The sequence below is a fragment of the Hordeum vulgare genome, chromosome 7H (assembly GCF_904849725.1).
Source record: "Hordeum vulgare subsp. vulgare chromosome 7H, MorexV3_pseudomolecules_assembly, whole genome shotgun sequence".
Taxonomy (NCBI): domain Eukaryota; kingdom Viridiplantae; phylum Streptophyta; class Magnoliopsida; order Poales; family Poaceae; genus Hordeum; species Hordeum vulgare.
The window spans coordinates 582,631,314-582,649,861 of NC_058524.1; the positions used below are offsets into that span (position 1 = coordinate 582,631,314).

Here is an 18,548-nt window from a genome sequence, read left to right on the forward strand (position 1 = left end):
CCGTAGGGCCCACCCCGCGGAGGGGTGCGTGAACGGCGACGATCTTCGGGATTCATGGAACGGCTGCCTCCCCTGGGTCGCTGATAAGAACCAGGGCTGTGAACTGACCAATGCGTGTTCGCATGAACAGAACTACTATGGATCCTGTTGGGCGACTGGGAGACCGCCGAGTTTTGCTGCTGCGCCGTGTGCAGCAGGGCGCGGATTTGCTCGATCCCCCTGCCAGCCTCTGAATCAGTCGGCTGAAGGGAATCGGCTATCTTGGCAGCGGCAGCCAAGTTGAGGATGCGCGCGCGGAACAACTCCACGTTGCTCCGCCGAGTGTGCCGACTAGCAGAACGGCGAGGTGGACGGCGAGCGTCGGACGTTTCGCCGATGTCGTGCTCGTTCCGACCAGTTTGGCGGGGACTTTCATGGGAGTTGGCCATGTGTACTTCTGCTGCAGGCCCGCGACCCAAGTACTCGGAAGGAAACTCAGTCGGAACCGAGTCCGAGCGCTGGGACGGCGGGGCAACCACAACCGACTCTAGGACCGCCACTTGTGAAGATGCGTTCTGGCGCGCTTGGGCGTGTTGCACCCAACGCTGGAGCCGCGGACGGCGGGACCACTTGTTGCGGCGCGTGACGGCGGTGTAGGTCGACACCGGAGCCGACTGTTGGAGAAGAAGAACGCCACGGGCGCCGGCACGGAAGTGCGTAGCTCCGCGACGGGGAAGCGCCTCGACGTCGAGAGAGGCGTCCCGAAGCCATGCCGAATCGTTGACGATGAAGGAGAGAGCGCCGAAGAGGATCTCGTGACCCATGCTCGAATCTCCATCGGACGACATGACGAAAAGATGTAGTCGCAAACTCGCCGGAAGTCGCTTAGACGTCTGCCCCACGGTGGGCGCCAACTGTCGTGGGTATAAGTCTGACAGTAGATGTGTAGGGTACGAAAGGATAGGCAGAGCTTAGCTACGGCGAGGTTGTATGAGTTCAGGCCCCTCTACGATGGAGGTAATAGCCCTACATCTCAGTGCTCTGGGAGCTTGTTGTCGAGTGGAATATGGATTACAGTGAATTGCTAACCCCTGCACCAGTGGGGGAGGGTGGCTTATATAGAGTGCGCTGACCTCCACAACGGTTCGGTGCACAGGGGTGGAGTAGTGGCGAATAAATGCCTACGTTACAGGTAACGTATGTCTTAAATGCTAATAAAGGCACATGGAAACGTACGACCGTTTCCCTTCAGGGGGGTTACGATGCACAGAGTGGAATCCAGTCGGTTAGTTTGATACACTTCGAATGCTCGTCTCCGACTGGATGGTTAAGGATTCGTTACCGACTGGATGATGGGAAGTCCTTAATTCAGTCGGAACTGACCAAGGGTCTTATCCCTTATGAAGGGTAGTCCTTGGATAGGACTTATAGGGCAGGCCTATGACCCTACCCTAGGACTATAACCCCATCAGCCGCTGACTGACTTCAGCTTGATGTTGAAGATCTTGAAACAATCATGTGCGATGATGCAGATATCGCGTACACCTGCTTCTACGATGGCTCGTGTGGCTTAGGTAATATTTTGCAAATGGTTTAGTGTCAAACACCATTTGTTTTCCAGGGGCAATTAGACACATTTGACTCATGATAGACGTGTGCGATTGGTCCCCAATTCCACACGTGTGCCTAAAACATAGTGCGTGCAATATGTTACTACATCGCACATGATTATATTGGGCAAAGTGTCTGCATCATTGGTCATCATGGCAGAAAATTTCTGTGTTGTGTGGCATGGACCCCTCTATCACACACACAAGCAAAACGACGGTTTAATACTCCATTGCGAAAAAGGGATAAAGACCATTTGTATAGGACGTCGATGAACCAGTGAACAATGTCCCAAGGTATAGTTACAATATCATGAGGTTTCTACAAGGTGCAAGATTTAAGGAATACTTAGGTAAACTATTTCTGGAGAACCGTTTTGGCTCTCGGGTGCATATGCTCACTAATGAACAGTTAATTCAGTAAAAATAGTAAATGAAATTTAAAATTTGCAATTGTTGTAGATTTTCTTGTTAGTGTAACAAACGTGTTTGACAATTTTCGTGCGAAACCGGATGATAGTGCTTCGTCGTGAAAGAAAACAAAAATAAGTGTAACATTTAAAGGTTTGTCTTTCAACTTACTTTTTACAGATTCAAATACTTAAGCTTTCGAAATTTGCAGTTAACATTTTGGTGTGACAAGGACACATGTATTTTTTCAAAAAAGAATTACATTTACAAAAAACATTTTTTATGGGCGGGAGCATATGCTCCAAGAGTCGAATTGCATTTCCCAACCGTTTCGTTCTTCATTCGAGTTTCTGCTTTCATATAAAGAAACTTAGAAGAACAATGGCTCTTATTTCTTTGATTAAAGCTTCATGCCCATCGATCACTTCAATTAATGGCCCAAATCAAGGCCATGAATCCCCCAATCCGCAGCTAGCCCATGCGCCCATACATCTTACTCTTTTCTCGTTGCTCAAGGTTGTTTTTTTCTTTGTGTTCTAGCAAACATTCATTTAGCATACCTAGCAAAAAATACATTCATTTACCATACGCGCACACATTACATTCGCTCCACGTCTATTTCGGACTTATTTGTTTTCGGGTAATTTCATAAAATAAAAAAGATCTCCGGATTGTTCTGTGTGCTCGGTCTCATGTACGGAGTATGTATTTGCAATCATTGATTTTTTTTAGTATTATATAATAAAAAGACCAATAAGGCAACTTTGATACAATGTCACAGATCTAGTGCATGCCATGGTGCAGCCAACTCAGAAGTGTAAAGGGATCGTGCCAACTTATAGCAAACATAGTTACAAAATATAAATAGTTCTATATAGAGATACTAAGGCAGGAATTTTTGTGTTTTGTTGTACGCATGCATAGATGAGAAATGCATGCAGCAGGTTCACATTTTACAGCCCAACCTCATTATTCATCCATCCCACACGATTATTTTATTTTATTAGAATAGACATGCATGCATACAATTTATGGTTCAGCACACTAGTAGGCACGATTAAGCAGGAGCTGGACCACCGCGAGCGCGCCGGCGGCGTCCTTGATATGGGTCTCCGCGTCGAGTTTCTTGGGCCATGGGTACCTAGGTCCCTGCTTCCTCCGCTCTAGTATGGCAGTAGATAGGTTGCCCCAGTTGTGGATGTAGAAAGGTTGGATATCGTCGAGGTTCACCGTCGCCGCCTGGCCCCAGCCAGTGCTAAGGGTAGTGGAGATGGAGGACATGCGGGCAGCCTCGCAGACGGTGATGAGCATGCGTGCCAAGGCGACCTTGGTGGCCTCGTCCGGCCCGGCGGCTGCGGCATGAGCGTACATCGTCAGGTGCTTCACGGCTGCTTCCGCCGCCGTCTTCCCGAGTTGAAGGTTCTTCATGTTCTGCTTGACTTGCTTGCTCGACCCGCCGCCGAGGAGCGCCCTGTATGTGTCGTCGCATTGGAGGAGCGTAGCGCCGTGGATCTGCGGCTGTTCCCCTGGCTTCGCGTAGCCCAACTCGTACCAGCTGCCGCTCTGGGCCTTGAAGCCAATGAGGTAGAGGTTGTCGTCCCTCAGCGCCAGCGTCACCGTCTTGTCGCCCGCGGTAACGGGAACATGGATCCAGCTCGCCGGCGGCTGGTCCAGGTGTTGCCGTGGGAGAACAGGATGGCCGGCGACGTTGTCAGGTCTGGGATGAGCGGCCAGAGTTGTACGGAGCTGGTTGATGAAGGCCATGTAATCGTCATTGCCGATGTTGTACGCGACCGTGACGACCACCGGCTGTGCAACTGCGAAACCTGCGTCAAAGGAAAACCAAACGCAACTTTAATTAGTAGGGGATTCAAGGAGATAAAGAGCGCGACGAGAATTGTCAGAAAGCCAACCAGCTGCAGACGCAAACACTGCTAGCAAGGCTAGCAGGCAAACGGTAGAGGGAGAGGAGCCGAGCCCATCCCAGCCGACTTCTTCATGCTTTCTTTCTTTCTCTCTAGCTACACTTTGTGCTCTCGACCGAGTCTCGACCTGCTGCTTTTATACGCGGTTTCAGCTGGCCTCTTACGCAACCCAAGACCACTATAGGCTGTTGTGTTAATAAGAGCAAACAGCGGTTCTTTTGCATCCAATTAATTGATGGATTTCCCTGTTAGGATAAGCGACGATTCCAAGAGGAGGAACACAACACATGCTTTGCGTTGGCTACAATTATACTCGATGCAGCATTATTTTTCCACCACCATTAGTTTCATTCTTGTACATCTCCTCTCAAAGTAATCATCATAATTAATTAAGAAAAAATAGCGGAGAAATGAGGAACTCTTGCGACAGCCAAGAGGGAGGGGGCACACGGAGACGTATTGTCGCCTTCTAGGCGTAGGCAGGACGGGGTGACGGCGAGCCCAAGAACACCAACGGGGGCTGGTTCGGGTGCTTGCGTCGGTGTAGATGTGTGTGTGGGGGGGGGGGGGGGGGGGGGGAGTGACGCGAGGAGCCACGGTCTCTGTCTCACCCGAGGGCGCCCGCCAGGGCACGATAACCGGAAGCACCAAAATGTTACTGTGATCAGAGCCAATATTCGTGGAGGGCATGAGATATTATTCTTAGATTTTATATACCATGATACATATATAAACATGTGGGTAATGAATAGTAGACCGCATGTGCATGTGTATCACAGTAATTACGTGGTAGGCAAAATAGCTACGTAGTAAGTATGGGTGCATGCTACTAACGGGAGTACTAAAACAAAGCAGACCATGATCCCTCGTATTCCTGCAACTGCTTGGCGTGTTGAAGCTATAGTTCCTGCTTGGTCTACCTACTAAAACAAACACTGGTAGAATCGCCAGTTGCCCATGGTTGCGGTTGGACAGCGAATGGAGTCAGCAACAAGATACTCACTTCGAGCGAGTCACCATAATTAATGCTCAACATTTTAAGCAGCCTTTCTTTGTCAAGCTTTCGTATGTTGCCACCAGTGAGCAGACAAATCACATGCCAGATTTATTCTGCGGTAGTGCATTCTAGGGAAAAGAAAGATGGGGAAGGAACCTAAAAGTGCGCGGCTACATATACATTTACATATATTATATGCTTACATAAATTTTCTATTCCCTCCGTCTTAATAATATAAGAAGTCTAGTGTCAAAAACGTTTTTATATTATGGAAAGAAAGGAGTAGTTGTTTTGCTAAATATCAGTTGTTCTCCAATGTTTCAATTATTTCAAGCTGTACATTTCGAGAAAAAAATACTTCTATTTCTCTGCATTTATGGGGTACATTATAGTGAAGGTTCTTACATATTACTTCCTCCGTCACGGTTTAGAAGACACAGTTAGACTTACGTGCGTTTTTAAAATAGACAAAGATTAAGACACGTTGCATTTACTCCTAGCAGCTAATTAGTACTCTGTTGTAATACTTCTATATGCATGCGTAGTGTGAATGCTATTTTTTAACTCATTTGACAGCCAATCAATAATCACCTAGGTCCTAGAGAATTTGCATGCACGCCTTTTAAACCGTGATGGAGGGAGTATATCCAAAATGAACATGATTTACAAAAGGTCGACATGCTATGTACGTAGTACTTGTAAATTGTTATGTTTCTACATGTGTATGTACATGTCTTTTGGGGTGCGGGTGGGAGGAGTCAAGAAAAACTTTTATAGAACTAGATGATGCCCCAGCGCTTGCTACTGGCATAATTAATGCTCAACATTTTAAGCAGCCCTTCTTTGTCAAGGTTGAGTATGTAGCAAGCCGTAGGATGGCATCAGTGACACACATATCATGTGCCAGATTTATTCCGCGATAGTGCATTCTAGAACAAAGAAGAGGGCGAGGAACCTAAAATTGCACGGCCAGACATACATTTACTTATATTATACGCTTACATAAATTTTCTAGTTGTTTTGCTAAATATTAGTTATTCTAAGGTTTTAATTATTTCAAGTTATACATTTCGAGAGAAAAAAATACTTTAATTTATCTGCATTTACAGGTACACTATAGTGACGGTTATTAGGGGAGAGGTGTTTTGGCTCCCGGGTGCATATGCTTTACCCGGATGAATAGTAATGCAAAAAATGATAGTAAATATTTTCAAAAAAATTGAAATTTTTTATAGATGATTGTATTAGTGTCACAAGCATGCTTCACAATTTTCACCCGATAAGGAGCAGCGGTGTTTCGTTGACAAAAAAAAATTAAGGTGACATTTTGAGGTAACTTTTGATGTTCAATTTGTTTTTTTTTGCACAAGATAAAATGTTTAACCTTTTTGCCTCAAATTTTGCATATAGCTTTGAACGTGACTAAGTACACAAATAAATTTTATCTTGATTTTTTTAATTCAAACTTTTTTTGGGCCCCGGGAGCATAAACTAGTAGAAAAGAGGGATTTGGTCCACTTGATGAAATCTCATTAGTCCCGGTTCTCTCATGAATCGGGACTCATGTGGGCATAGGTCCCGGTTCGTGAGGCCAGGGCGTTGGCCGGGCTTCGTGGGCCATTTGTGCCGGTTCGTTTGGCACCTTCGGTCCCGGTTCCAGACACGAGGGACCAATATGCCTCGCTCCTGGCCCACAACAAGTAGTCCCGGTTTGTGGCTGCAACCGGGACCTCAGGTTATCCTTTAGTCTCAGTTTCAGCCACAAACCGGGACCAATGGTTGGCCTATATATACGCCCCAGCCCGCGAGTTGAGCAGTGCACTGCTCTGTTTTTTCGGTCGGCCGTGCGAGAGCTTTGTGGTGCTTTAGCTCACCTTCTATGCATATGAGGTGTTCGATGAAATGCCCGAGCCACACTTAAGATTTCTCCTCTAGAAGCTCCTTGTCCAAGATCCATTTTCCTCAAGATCTGTGTAGCTTTGGCGGTCCGTCTCCTGTCATGTCCCGGCCTCACCGTCTTCGATCGCCCGCGCCCATTTCGGCACCGGCACCACCGTGGTTAGTCTCTTCTTCTTATCTTCTTTCTAAAAGAAAAAGTTCTTACTTGTATGATTTATATACATACTTATGTAATTTTCTTACTTATATTATTGTTTGTTATTATATAGTGCGATGGTTTTTGTATCCGCCTCCGTCGGCCCTCGTCCTGTCTATGATTCGGATGTGGTATATATTATCTTTTATAACTATTTGTTTTATTTAGTGTTTATGATAATTATGCCAACCAACGTGACATAAATTTTTTAATCTAGGAGGTACGTGAACCAGAAATTCGAATCGACATACAAATTCTTGCTGAGAAGTTAAATTTGGTTGAAAAAGAAAACAATTACTTGAAAGAAAAATTACTAAGAGTTGAAGAGGAGAAGATGATATTGGAGTTGGATGTTGCCGATATCGTCGACGGTCACAAGATCAAGATGGATGCAATGTGCTTGAAGATTAGAAAATATGCCACTCATACTGAGGCTTGGTATCATTATGTTGTTGGATCAATTGGTACCTTAGTTGCGATTATGATCGCATTTATTGTTGCATTTAAATTTTATAGTTTCAACGTGTGTTCTAATTAGATGCTCTAGAGAGCTATATGTTGTTCAATAATGAGAACTATGTATGAACGTTATGTATTTTTTTGTCACTACTGTACTTTGGCTTTAATGTGATGATGAATTTCTATTAATTTGGTCACTTCTCTATTCATGATATGTTGGAATGGTTTTTCATACACTTTATTATATAACGCACGCAGATGAACCGGCAATGGATGTACGGTGACAGACGCACCTCCGAGTATATTAAGGGCCTGCATAATTTTCTCAAAGCGGCTGAGGCAAACAAGCAGAATGGTTTTATGCATTGTCCATGTACTGTCTATGGGAATACGAAGGCTTTCTTCATCTATAAAACCCTTCACTTCCACCTGCTTCACAAGGGTTTTATCCCACACTATAATGTTTGGACCAAGCACGGAGAAAGAGGGGTTATGATGGAAGACAACATAGAAGAAGAGGATGATGACAACAACCCACCCCCTGAATACGGTGATGCTGCAATGGGGGAAGCTGAAGATCAAGAGGAACCAGACGATGTGCCCGATGATGATCTTCGTCGGGTCATTGTTGATGCACATAGAGAATGCGAAAGTGAAAGGGAGAAGTTGAAGTTCGATCGCATGTTAGAGGATCACAACAAAGGGTTGTACCCAAATTCCGAAGATGACAACACAAAGCTTGGTACCACACTGGAATTTCTGCAATGGAAGGGAGACAATGGTGTATTTGACAAGGAATTTAGTTCGCTACTGAAAATAATGAAGAAGAAGCTTCCAAAGAATAACAAATTGCCCGACAGTACTACGAAGCAAAGAAGGTTGTATGCCCTCTAGGATTGGAGGTGCAGAAGATACATGCATGCCCTGATGACTTCATCCTCTATCGCGGTGCGTACAAGGATTTGAACGCATGTACGGTATGCGGTGCATTGCGGTATAAGATCACAAGAGATGACCCTGGTGATGTTGAGGGCCAGCGCACCAGGAAGATGGATCCTGCCAAGGTGATGTGGTATGCTCCTATAATACCACGGTTGAAACGTCTGTTCAGAAACAAAAAGCATGTCGAGTTGATGCAATGGCACATAAAAGACCATAAGAAAGACGGGAAGTTGAGAGCACCCGCTGACGGGTCGTAGTGGAGAAAGATCGAGAGAAAGTGGAGCGACTTTACACGTGACCCAAGGAACGTATGGTTTGGTTTAAGTGCATATGGTGTTAATCCTTTTGTGGAGGAGAGCAGCAAGCATAGCACATGGCCTGTGACTTTATGTATGTATAACCTTCCTCCTTGGTTGTGCATGAAGCGATAGTTCATTATGATGTTAGTGCTCATCCAAGGCCCTAGGCAACCCAGCAATGACATTGATGTGTACCTAAGACTATTAGTTGATGAACTTTTATAGCTATGAAATGGAAATGGTGTACGTGTGTGGGATGAGAACAAACATGAGGAATTTGACCTACATGCGTTGGTGTTTGTAACCATCAATGATTGGCCTGCTCTCAGTAACATGTCAAGACAGACAAACAAGGGATACAACGCATGCACACACTATTTAGATGACACCAACAATATATATTTGGACAATTGCAGGAAGAATGTGTACATGGGGCATCATCGATTTCTTACGACCAACCATCAATGTCGAAGGAAAGGAAAGCATTTCAAAGGTGAGGCAGATCACCGGAAGAAGCCCGCCCTCCGTACTGGTGATCACATACTTGATATGGTCAATGATTTACAAGTAATCTTTGGAAAGGGTCCTAGTGGACTATCTGTTCTGAATGACGATGCGGGACACGCACCCATGTGGAAGAAGAAATCTATATTTTGGGACCTACCCTATTGGAAAGGCCTAGAGGTCCGCTTTGCAATCGACGTGATGCACGTGACGAAGAATCTTTGCGTGAACCTGCTAGGCTTCTTAGGAGTGTATGGGAAGACAAAATATACACCAGAGGCATGGGAGGAACATCAACGTGTGCATGAAAAAGACGACATGCATCCAAAGTAGTATGAAGGTCCTACGAGGAACGCTCTTATCAAAGAAGAGAGGAAAATCTTCTTTGAATGCCTGCTCAGTATGAAGGTCCCCTCTGGCTTCTCGTTGAATATAAAGGGAATAATAAATATGGCAGAGAAAAAGTTCGAGAACCTAAAGTCTCATGACTGCCACGTGATTATGACGCAACTGCTTCCGTTTGCATTGAGGGGGCTTCTACCTGAAAATGTTCGATTAACCATTGTGAAGCTATGTGCATTCCTCAATGCAATCTCTCAAAAGGTGTTCGATCCAGAAATCCTGCCAAGGTTAAGGAGTTATTTGGTGCAACGTATTGTTAGTTTCGAGCCGGTGTTCTCACCATCCTTCTTCAATATCATGACGCGCGTCCTAGTTCATCTAGTCGACGAGATTGCCGTTCTGGGCCCCATATTTCTATACAATATGTTCCCCTTTGAGAGGTTCATGCACTACAAGAAATAAGGTCAATTATGACTCCCTATATTAGTCATTGATTCGTCATTGTTATCGTTTATTGACCTTTTTTTGACCAAATTTCCAAGGTCAACAGTTGGCCGTCAAGAATGAACAAACATGACCTATCTAAAATTTTGGTCGTAGATCTCTATTGACCAAAATTTTGGTTTGGTCATTACCGATTTGTGTGAGCCACGTAGAAATTTTGGTCGTAGATCTCTATTGACCAAAATTTTGGTTTGGTCATTACCGATTTGTGTGAGCCACGTAGGATCTGACGTGGCCAAGCTGACGTGGCATTGCTAGTGACCAAATGGAATCATCATAAATTTTAGATCCCAGTCCAGCAATCTAGCCTACATGGGCCTGGCCCAATACCTATTTTACTATTAAAAATGTATGATTTATTTGGGTTGAAGCATTTTTTTGCTAGAAGCACGCATATCTTAGGATAGGCCCATTAAAAAATAAGTACAACAGAATAAAAGATTACAAATAAAATGTATATTTCATTTCAGTAGCATATCACATCAAATATAATACACCATCCACTAACTCCACACATTAAGGTTCAAGGCCTAACAAGTGCACATCAAAATAATTTTACATGTGCGCACAGAAAAAGGACCCAACAAGTGCACAATCGCACATAAAAAGAGTTCGACAAAGATTGGATGAGAACTACAAGTTTCTTCTCATCCTCTTCCTCTGCACAATATGCCACTCTTGCCATTGCCGCCTGCAAGAAGAAAATGATGGTAAGGCTTAGAAAGCAGAATAAGGAAACTAGACTGGAGCTCCACAGTTTTGATTGAACTGGAGTGTCACCTAGTATTGAACAATAGAATGTTCGGCCATTTAAACTTAGAAATGTAGTTGGGATGCTGCTACTGTATTAGGATGGTTATCCCATCATTGTGAATCTGCACTGTTGCAGAAGACAGAAATGGAATTCATAAAGGGTAAAGTACAGGAAAATGCGAAGAAAAAAAACAAGCCTCGCAGCAAAGAATCACGCCCAAGAAGAAGCACAAATCATTCAGGCCAAGTAACCATGATCTTAATGCATAATTTCACCGACTTGTTGATAAGGAGTATAAGGTTTTGTTAGTTTTTGAGTTAGTCGAACCACTGCAATCGGGGCTTATCATACTCTGAATATATTGAAATTTAAACCAGTCAAGTACCTGATCTTGCTAAAGGACGCAAATGTGTCTTTTCTAAAACTTCAAGTCAACCTGATAAAAGCACGGATTTTCACTTTGACCTGCAGTTGTTGAGGATCTCTATGTGGAAGACTCTAGAACTATCTCTAGGTGCAGTCCTCAACAGTAATGAGACATGGTAGCAACTAGCAAAAAGTTCAAGATGTAGGATCGGGTTTCCTTTTCCATTAATTGTACATTTGTTGCTCTTCGTCACCTCTTTGAAAGCACACAGTACACTAAATTTTCTCAGGTTCGGTTCCCATACTTTTACATTGCTTAATACGAACGATGAATGGCTAAGCACCTATTTATTTCTAGGTTTGATATGTTGGTACATGCTGAGGAGAATGATATCGATGGGTCTGCTCCTATTTTACGTCGATGCAACGAAACAATGCAATCTATGTTGCATGTAAGTTTGTAAAATGTATTAGTTGGACACGCTCCTATTTTTTGTTGGCACCACATCTCTTACCTTGCCTCTCAGATTTCTTATATCCGCGGGCGAATGTGGGATGACTCTATACAGCGTGCTAGATTATCAAATGTTGATTGTTGGAAACTTACGTTGGTGGATACTTATCCTCTCCCAGCCTATCAATATTCATGGAAGCTGCAAATTCAAGTAGTCAATTGCCATGAGGTGGACACTAACCGTCATCCAGGGTCCAGCCTATCAATCTTCGCTAATATATTAGTTTAACCTGCCCTCAGTCCAATAGTAATCTTGTATAACAGGAAAATATGATTTTTCATTCAGGTTATTGCTTGCTTGTTTTCAAGCGTAAACCAGATGGGAATGTGCTATTTTTGGCGAGTAATCATGCGATTCTAGCTAAGCCCCATCAATTTAATTTAGTCCATAGCCATGGATGGTGTAAAGAAAATCGGTACCATTATCTTTACATGAATGCCTCTATCGGGGCTGATTTTCCCAATTTAAATTGGTTGTCCAAATGTCTCCTTGACGATTTTATACATGGGCCATCAAATTTCTTAAGCTGGTTCTCAAATTTCTTAGGTCGGTGCTTAGAGTGTGCACAGAAAGAATTACTGGACCATGCAGATGTGCTTTTCATAACATTTAGCATTGAAACATTCCGTACAAAATATTATGCTCCTATTCACATATGTTTAAAGATACTTTTCACATACCACAACACTCGTCTGGGAAATACAACACTACACCAAAATTTTGAAGAAATAAACAGTTGCCAATCCAATGTAAGCTTGTAGGATAGATGTCTCCAAAAGAAATATATTTGGAGATGTAATCTATCCAAATTCTGCTACCTAGTTTTCTTACTGAATTCAACTTAATTCAAGCAAAATACTTGGCATGGCAGAGTAAATGGAGACATACTCATGTAAAATGACAGAGGGGCGATACTGAAGAACTCCGCCTGTAACAGCTAGTTACTGACCGTTGTTGTGAGAGGAGATGCAGCCTGCATCAAGAAGAATGCCAACCACCACTGTACCCTGATAACGAGACCACCAGTAATGTTAAAAGATTATACAACAGGAGAAATTGCTACATGAAAACAGTATATAGGCACATAATTGCAATAGTTATACATTGGATGGGTGAGTAAATAGACACATGCTCATATAAATTGATGGAGTGGGGGCAATACCGATTGCATTACTATGTTCATAGGAAATGGTAAAAAGTACACTGTAATTTATTTTTTGAAGTTATTACTTGATACAACTTCTGATTTATCCACTAATCTATGTGGATACTTTTGGAGCTAACTTTCCATTTCGTTGATCTAACTTATAGACGCCCTGGTTGTCCTTTATAAATTTTCAAGTTGTGCATAAAAAAATTCAAGGAGCTAACGCAATATTTATGCACAGAGGTTAGGTTAGCTGAAACCAAATCAAAGTGAATACAATGATAGTCATAAGTTTATTTGACTTTTTTCTGTACTCCTTAAAATCAGAATCCGAATTCTTAGATCATGATTAGTATTTAATGCATTTTTCTGCAACCACCAAACAGAGCACTTCATGTACAGCCTGTGCATGCGCTCCTGCTTTTTCTTCTTCTATGCATCTTTCTGCTTTTCTTCTTCTATGCATGTGCTCCTACAGCAATAGTCGAAGATCTGAGGAATACAGCCATCAGCAGGAAATATTTGGGCAACAAATTGAGGTTATTGAGGCATATACAACCATAGTCGCGAGCCTGTGAGATCTTCATCTAGTCGATTAGTCGGGCCTAACAAAGCAATCTATGCAAACGTTGTAGGAATGAAAAACTCTCTTAAAAATGAATCAAGAAGACATGGCTGGGTCCTGAAGTAATCACTCGGGCATCAATCAGAGACTGTCAAAGTACCTCTTCAAGCAGCAGACACATCTCGCCGCGCCCGTCCAACCATGACCAGCTCGTCGTCCAGCCAAGGACACCGACACGCCGCAAACTCCTGGCTCATGGAGTTGGCATGTCTTCGGCCGAGTGTTCGTCGCGAGTGACTCGATCGACGAGGCGCCGTCCAAACGGGAGATGTCCCCGTATCATGAGGACACCAAGCACTACTGATGTCCTCCTCCTCCTCGAGCTGGGCAAGGCCAACACCCTCCTTCCGTCATCGCGATCTCCACACCATGTTAACCTGCAGGAAAGTGGCAGATAGGAGAAAAAGGTGAGGAGGAGAGGGTGGATCCACACGAGGAAGGATGGGAAGGTCCTACCTATGCAATGCCGGCGATGGATCCTGCGAGCTTCGCCTCGCCATTGCCGGTTCCGGTGGGTTCTGACGCGGAAACCCTAGCCTCGGGCGAGGATGCGGGACCTGAGGCACGGACCTGGATGGAAGGGAGGGAGGGGCGGATCTGAGCACGGGGTTAACCGCAAATCGGAGCCAGCCCGAGTCCAAAGGCGTTTCCTCGCGACGGACGCCTTGTAGGGCTCCTCCGCGAGGCCGGCCATCACGTCCATGGAGCGGACCATGGAGCGGATCACGCCTAGATCTTGCAGATCTCGGGGAGCAGCGCATGAATGAAGCTCGCCGGAACCAGCCGGCGTGGGTGGCGGCGGAAGCGAGGAGATCGTAGGTTGGGGGAAGGATAGGTTCACCAGAGAGAGAGAGATTGGTGCGGTGCGCTGCTCCTTTTTTCCTTCCTCCTTTTCTTTAGATGGATGGATGGATCGGTGGACGGTGGGATTGCTGGGAACAAATGGTAGGATGTTTGCCATGTCACCAATCCATGGCACAAATTATTCCACCAATGAAAATTAAGCATATGCAATTCTGTGTTTTTTATTTTGAGAATTAAGCATAGTTTTTAGAAAAAAGTTATACAACAACCGACGGATAATCGCGGTTGGATCCGCCCCTCGGTTTTTAATGAATTAATGAGTCGGGGACGGGACAAGCGGGGCGTGCATGGAGATCGGTCGACGGTTGTTTTTGCAACTTGTTTGTTGTTTCAAAAATTAATGTGTGAGGGGAGGCGACCGAACCACGCCAGGAGTTAGATCCGACGATTGTGAGCAATATTGAGGGAAATATGATACATTACAATGAGCTAAAATTTGATGGAGGAAGGTTTTATGGGAAGTGTCATGCCCTGGTAAGTTTTCAGAAATTATACAGCAATATAAAATATAGTTGCTTTAAAACCCTAAAATATTACAAGAAACAAAGATTGGATTGTGAGCTTAGATGGATTGTTAGATGGGGACCAAATTTTGTGGAGAGCTATGATTTGGGCATATAGAATATGTGTTAAAAATTCAGCTCATTAGGAGATGCGTAGCTAGTAGTTCCTTCACAAAGCTTCTAGGTGAACAAAAACTTTGGAAATTTGTTTACGACGATTTAATAGGAAAATATAGCTAAATTTTTTTAGGAGGCAATGATCTGTGTAGGAAAGAGTGCCTAAAAATATTGAGGGCAATCAAGAAATTATAATTCCGAACTGTCAACGTACTTATACTTTGTGGCCTTGTCAACAGCAATATATACAACACACGTAGGCGAAATTGTCGAGTTGTGTGCCTAGTCACCTTTATTTAATCCTATGACCTTCTTAATTTTGTCATGGAGGACCTACAATGCGGGCATAAATAGAGCTACACATGCTAGTGACCATTTTATGCAATGGGATCATGACCTTCTTGATAGAGATGGTCAAAATTTTCTAGGGTTTGGACCCTTTTAGACACCTCATGACCTTTTTGTATATTTTAGTATAGATCTATGACCAATAAAACCTCCGTCATTATTTTTTGTCATAAACGAGCTTATTTCTTGTAGTGATGGGAGTCTTAAAGAAATATGTTCGTAACCGTGCTAGGCCAAAAGGAAGCATCTCCATGGGCCATCAAACAGATGATGTCATTGGGTTTTGTGTTGACTTCATTCCTGACCTTAAGAAGGTTGGTCTCCCTCAATCGCGGTATGAGGGGAGACTGACTGGAAAAGGCACACTGGGAGCGGACTCAATAATATGTAAGGACATGCATTCTTGGTCTCAAGCACACTACACAGTTCTATAGAACTCTACCTTGGTGACCCCATATGTCGATGAACACAAGAATATTCTGCGCTCCAAACACCCGGAGCAGTGTGACGACGAGATTACATATGAACACATGAGGACATTCGGCAATTGGTTTCAAAAATGTCTCATGTATGACAATACTGTTTCTGATGAGAAGTACTCGTTAGCCAGGGGACCATCTTCGAATGTATTGACTTGCCAAGGCTACAAGATAAATGGAAATACATTTTACACCATCGCTCAAGATCAAAAGAGCACCAACCAAAATAACGGTGTCACTACAAGGATATCCCCCCTAAAGCAACATAAATGTACAACATTTTGACTATATGTTGCAAAGTTCACAGTATATACGCATATAAACGGTTCACCATATGCGTTGTAGATTTGCTGGCCATAACCCTATTGTGGTACATATATATGAAAATAAAGGAGAGAAAAAGATGCGCGAGAAACAGAGCACCCAATTCCCCCATCTCTCCCAAATCGTCGCCACCAACCGCCTCGTCTGCCTCCGCTGCTCTGACCCAGTTCGCCGTCGGCCCTCCTGCTCCCCTCCTCCCACCTCGCAGCTTCGGAGGCTACCGGATCCGCCGCAACCACCACCCACCCATCCCTCCCGCGTCCCATCTCTATATTTCACATGGCTTCTCGATTCCCCACCTGTCGCGGCTGATTCACTTGGCGTCCGGCGAATTCCGCCACCGCGAAGCACAACTCGAGGCCCCGTCACACCGCGGAGCCCCCCATCCGGCTAGGTCTGGTGCTGGCAGCAACCAAAGACCACCCAGGAGCCTTCCCTCATGGATAGGGTTTCGGACTCAGGGCGTCGGCTCCGTCACTGGTGTCCATGTTGTTCTCTTTTCCACTAACTTTCCCCTGCAGTCATCTCTTGTTAACTAGGTTGGCTCATCGAAGATATCATGATTTTGTTTCGTTGGTATGGATGGATAATAGCTCATTCCCGATTGTAATTGTAGTCATGTTATTGTTGCAGAAATTGTTTGGAAATTGCTGGAGGCAAACCTGCTTGCATGTCTTCAGGGTAGCGATGGCGGTAATATCTCCTCTTTGTCGCTTTCACATTTCCCACTGAAGCAGACGTTGGTAAAGATCGGATAAAGTTCCACCCTCCCTACTTTTGACTGTTCTTTCTTGTCCAGACTATTCTTGCATTTAGTTCCTATTATGTTATCATCGATGGACCTATGAGTTCGTCTTTACCCTGTGAGAATATCCGAGTAAGGCCAAGAATCTGTGTGGTTCAATTCATGTTGGACTCGTTTTTTTTTCTCATGTAACCTGCAACTGTCCAATTGAGTATGAGAGTTGATTCTGGTTTTGCGAGATTTGTGCCTAACTCAGACCATCTTTGCATGTATTTTGCATTGATTAAGTGCTGATGATGTGTTGATCCGTCGAGTTGAGACTTACTTTTTTTTCATGACCAATGCAGAGGATGTGCTCACCCTGTCAATAAGTGTTTCTTATCCTTGATTGTACTCGATAGATGTGATGTGCGTGTAAGTGCTCTTTGTTTACCCTTTTAACTAAACCAAGGCTTGTTTCCTAAACTAAATTTATTCCAATTTTCGTGTATTGCTCGTGAAACAATTTATAATAAGTTACTATTAGAATATTTTGTCCCTTTGCTGATTGTCTACATGCACAACTAATTCCTGAAAGTAGATGTTCTGCTGTTAAGCTATAGCAAATCTTGTATTTCGTCTAACTGAACTTAATTCTTTCTTCCCCCACGATTTTAAACTTCAGAACTTGTGTAGACAAATAAATATCCATTTGCATTGTGTTGCAATGGTCTTATATGGAGCATCTGAAGTCGACATTCACTCGGTGTTTGCAATTAACTAAGCACTCGACTTCAGTTGTGCCATTTCAGATTTCTGTCCATTGGCAACAAAAGAATTTGTATGACTGAGAACAAGTTATCTACATGACGATGTATGCACTCGGTGACCTGGATACTAGATGCCAATGACTTTCTGCATTTCGCAGTGTGTGTGTGATGTTCTGTGCATCCTATACTCACAACACTACAAGAATGCAACTGATCGACTGTGGTTCGGTAAAGGAGAGTCTAAATGTAGTGAATGGCATTTTGCATGATGCATCTTTCCTTTTGAACAGTTTCTAAAAGTATTGCGTGGTACCGGATTGCATGGGGAGTGCCCATGTTCTTATCAGTCTTGTTTTTATTTTCTCGAGATTTAGGATAATTTGGTTAAGATGGTTCGGCAGAAGTGCAACACTACTTTTTGATCTATGGTTTAAAGCTTTGGACTGCTACCTCAAAAATATGCCTCGTCCATATTTGAACTCATCCAAACAGTACGAATTTTCTTGGATCTACCATTCAGTTTGCTCTTTTAAAATAGTTTTGTTATTTGTTGTAAATATGTGTGGGTCCAACAAAGCGAGCCTTTATGTTCTAATATATATACTCCCTGGTTCATTGGTCCCGATGCGTGTGTATAACTATCTAACTAACTCAGGGATAAAAATCGTTTAGTTAGATGTAAAGTTACCAAGTTAGTAACTAGGACACATGCATTGAACGGGAGGAATGTGGCTGGCTCTTCTTTTATTAAGTAGGAATGGAACTTGATGAAGCTTTACTTCGGTTGCGATGTTCTAGAGATGCATGAGACACCTGTCAGTTTGAAACCTTTCTCCCTTGGTTTTGCAGTAGCATGCACCAACTCGATGCAGGGGGACGCCATGGAGCAAGTGAAGATCGTGGAACAAATCATGGATGATGCCATGGAAGGTATAATCTGTCCCCTCT

The 18,548-nt window shown here is 43.7% G+C and overlaps 1 protein-coding gene across 1 annotated transcript; it reads right to left on the reverse strand.

The window, feature by feature from the left end:
- Positions 1-2,895: 2,895 nt before the first annotated feature.
- LOC123411899 (ribosome-inactivating protein 3-like) lies at positions 2,896-4,012 on the reverse strand. Its single transcript, XM_045104857.1, has 2 exons — positions 3,911-4,012; positions 2,896-3,823 (listed from the first exon to the last, which is right to left on the reverse strand). Exon 2 carries the CDS (start codon positions 3,759-3,761, stop codon positions 3,042-3,044), a length of 720 nt encoding a protein of 239 aa, XP_044960792.1. The 5' UTR covers positions 3,762-3,823; positions 3,911-4,012; the 3' UTR covers positions 2,896-3,041.
- Between the last annotated feature and the right edge of the window lie 14,536 nt (positions 4,013-18,548).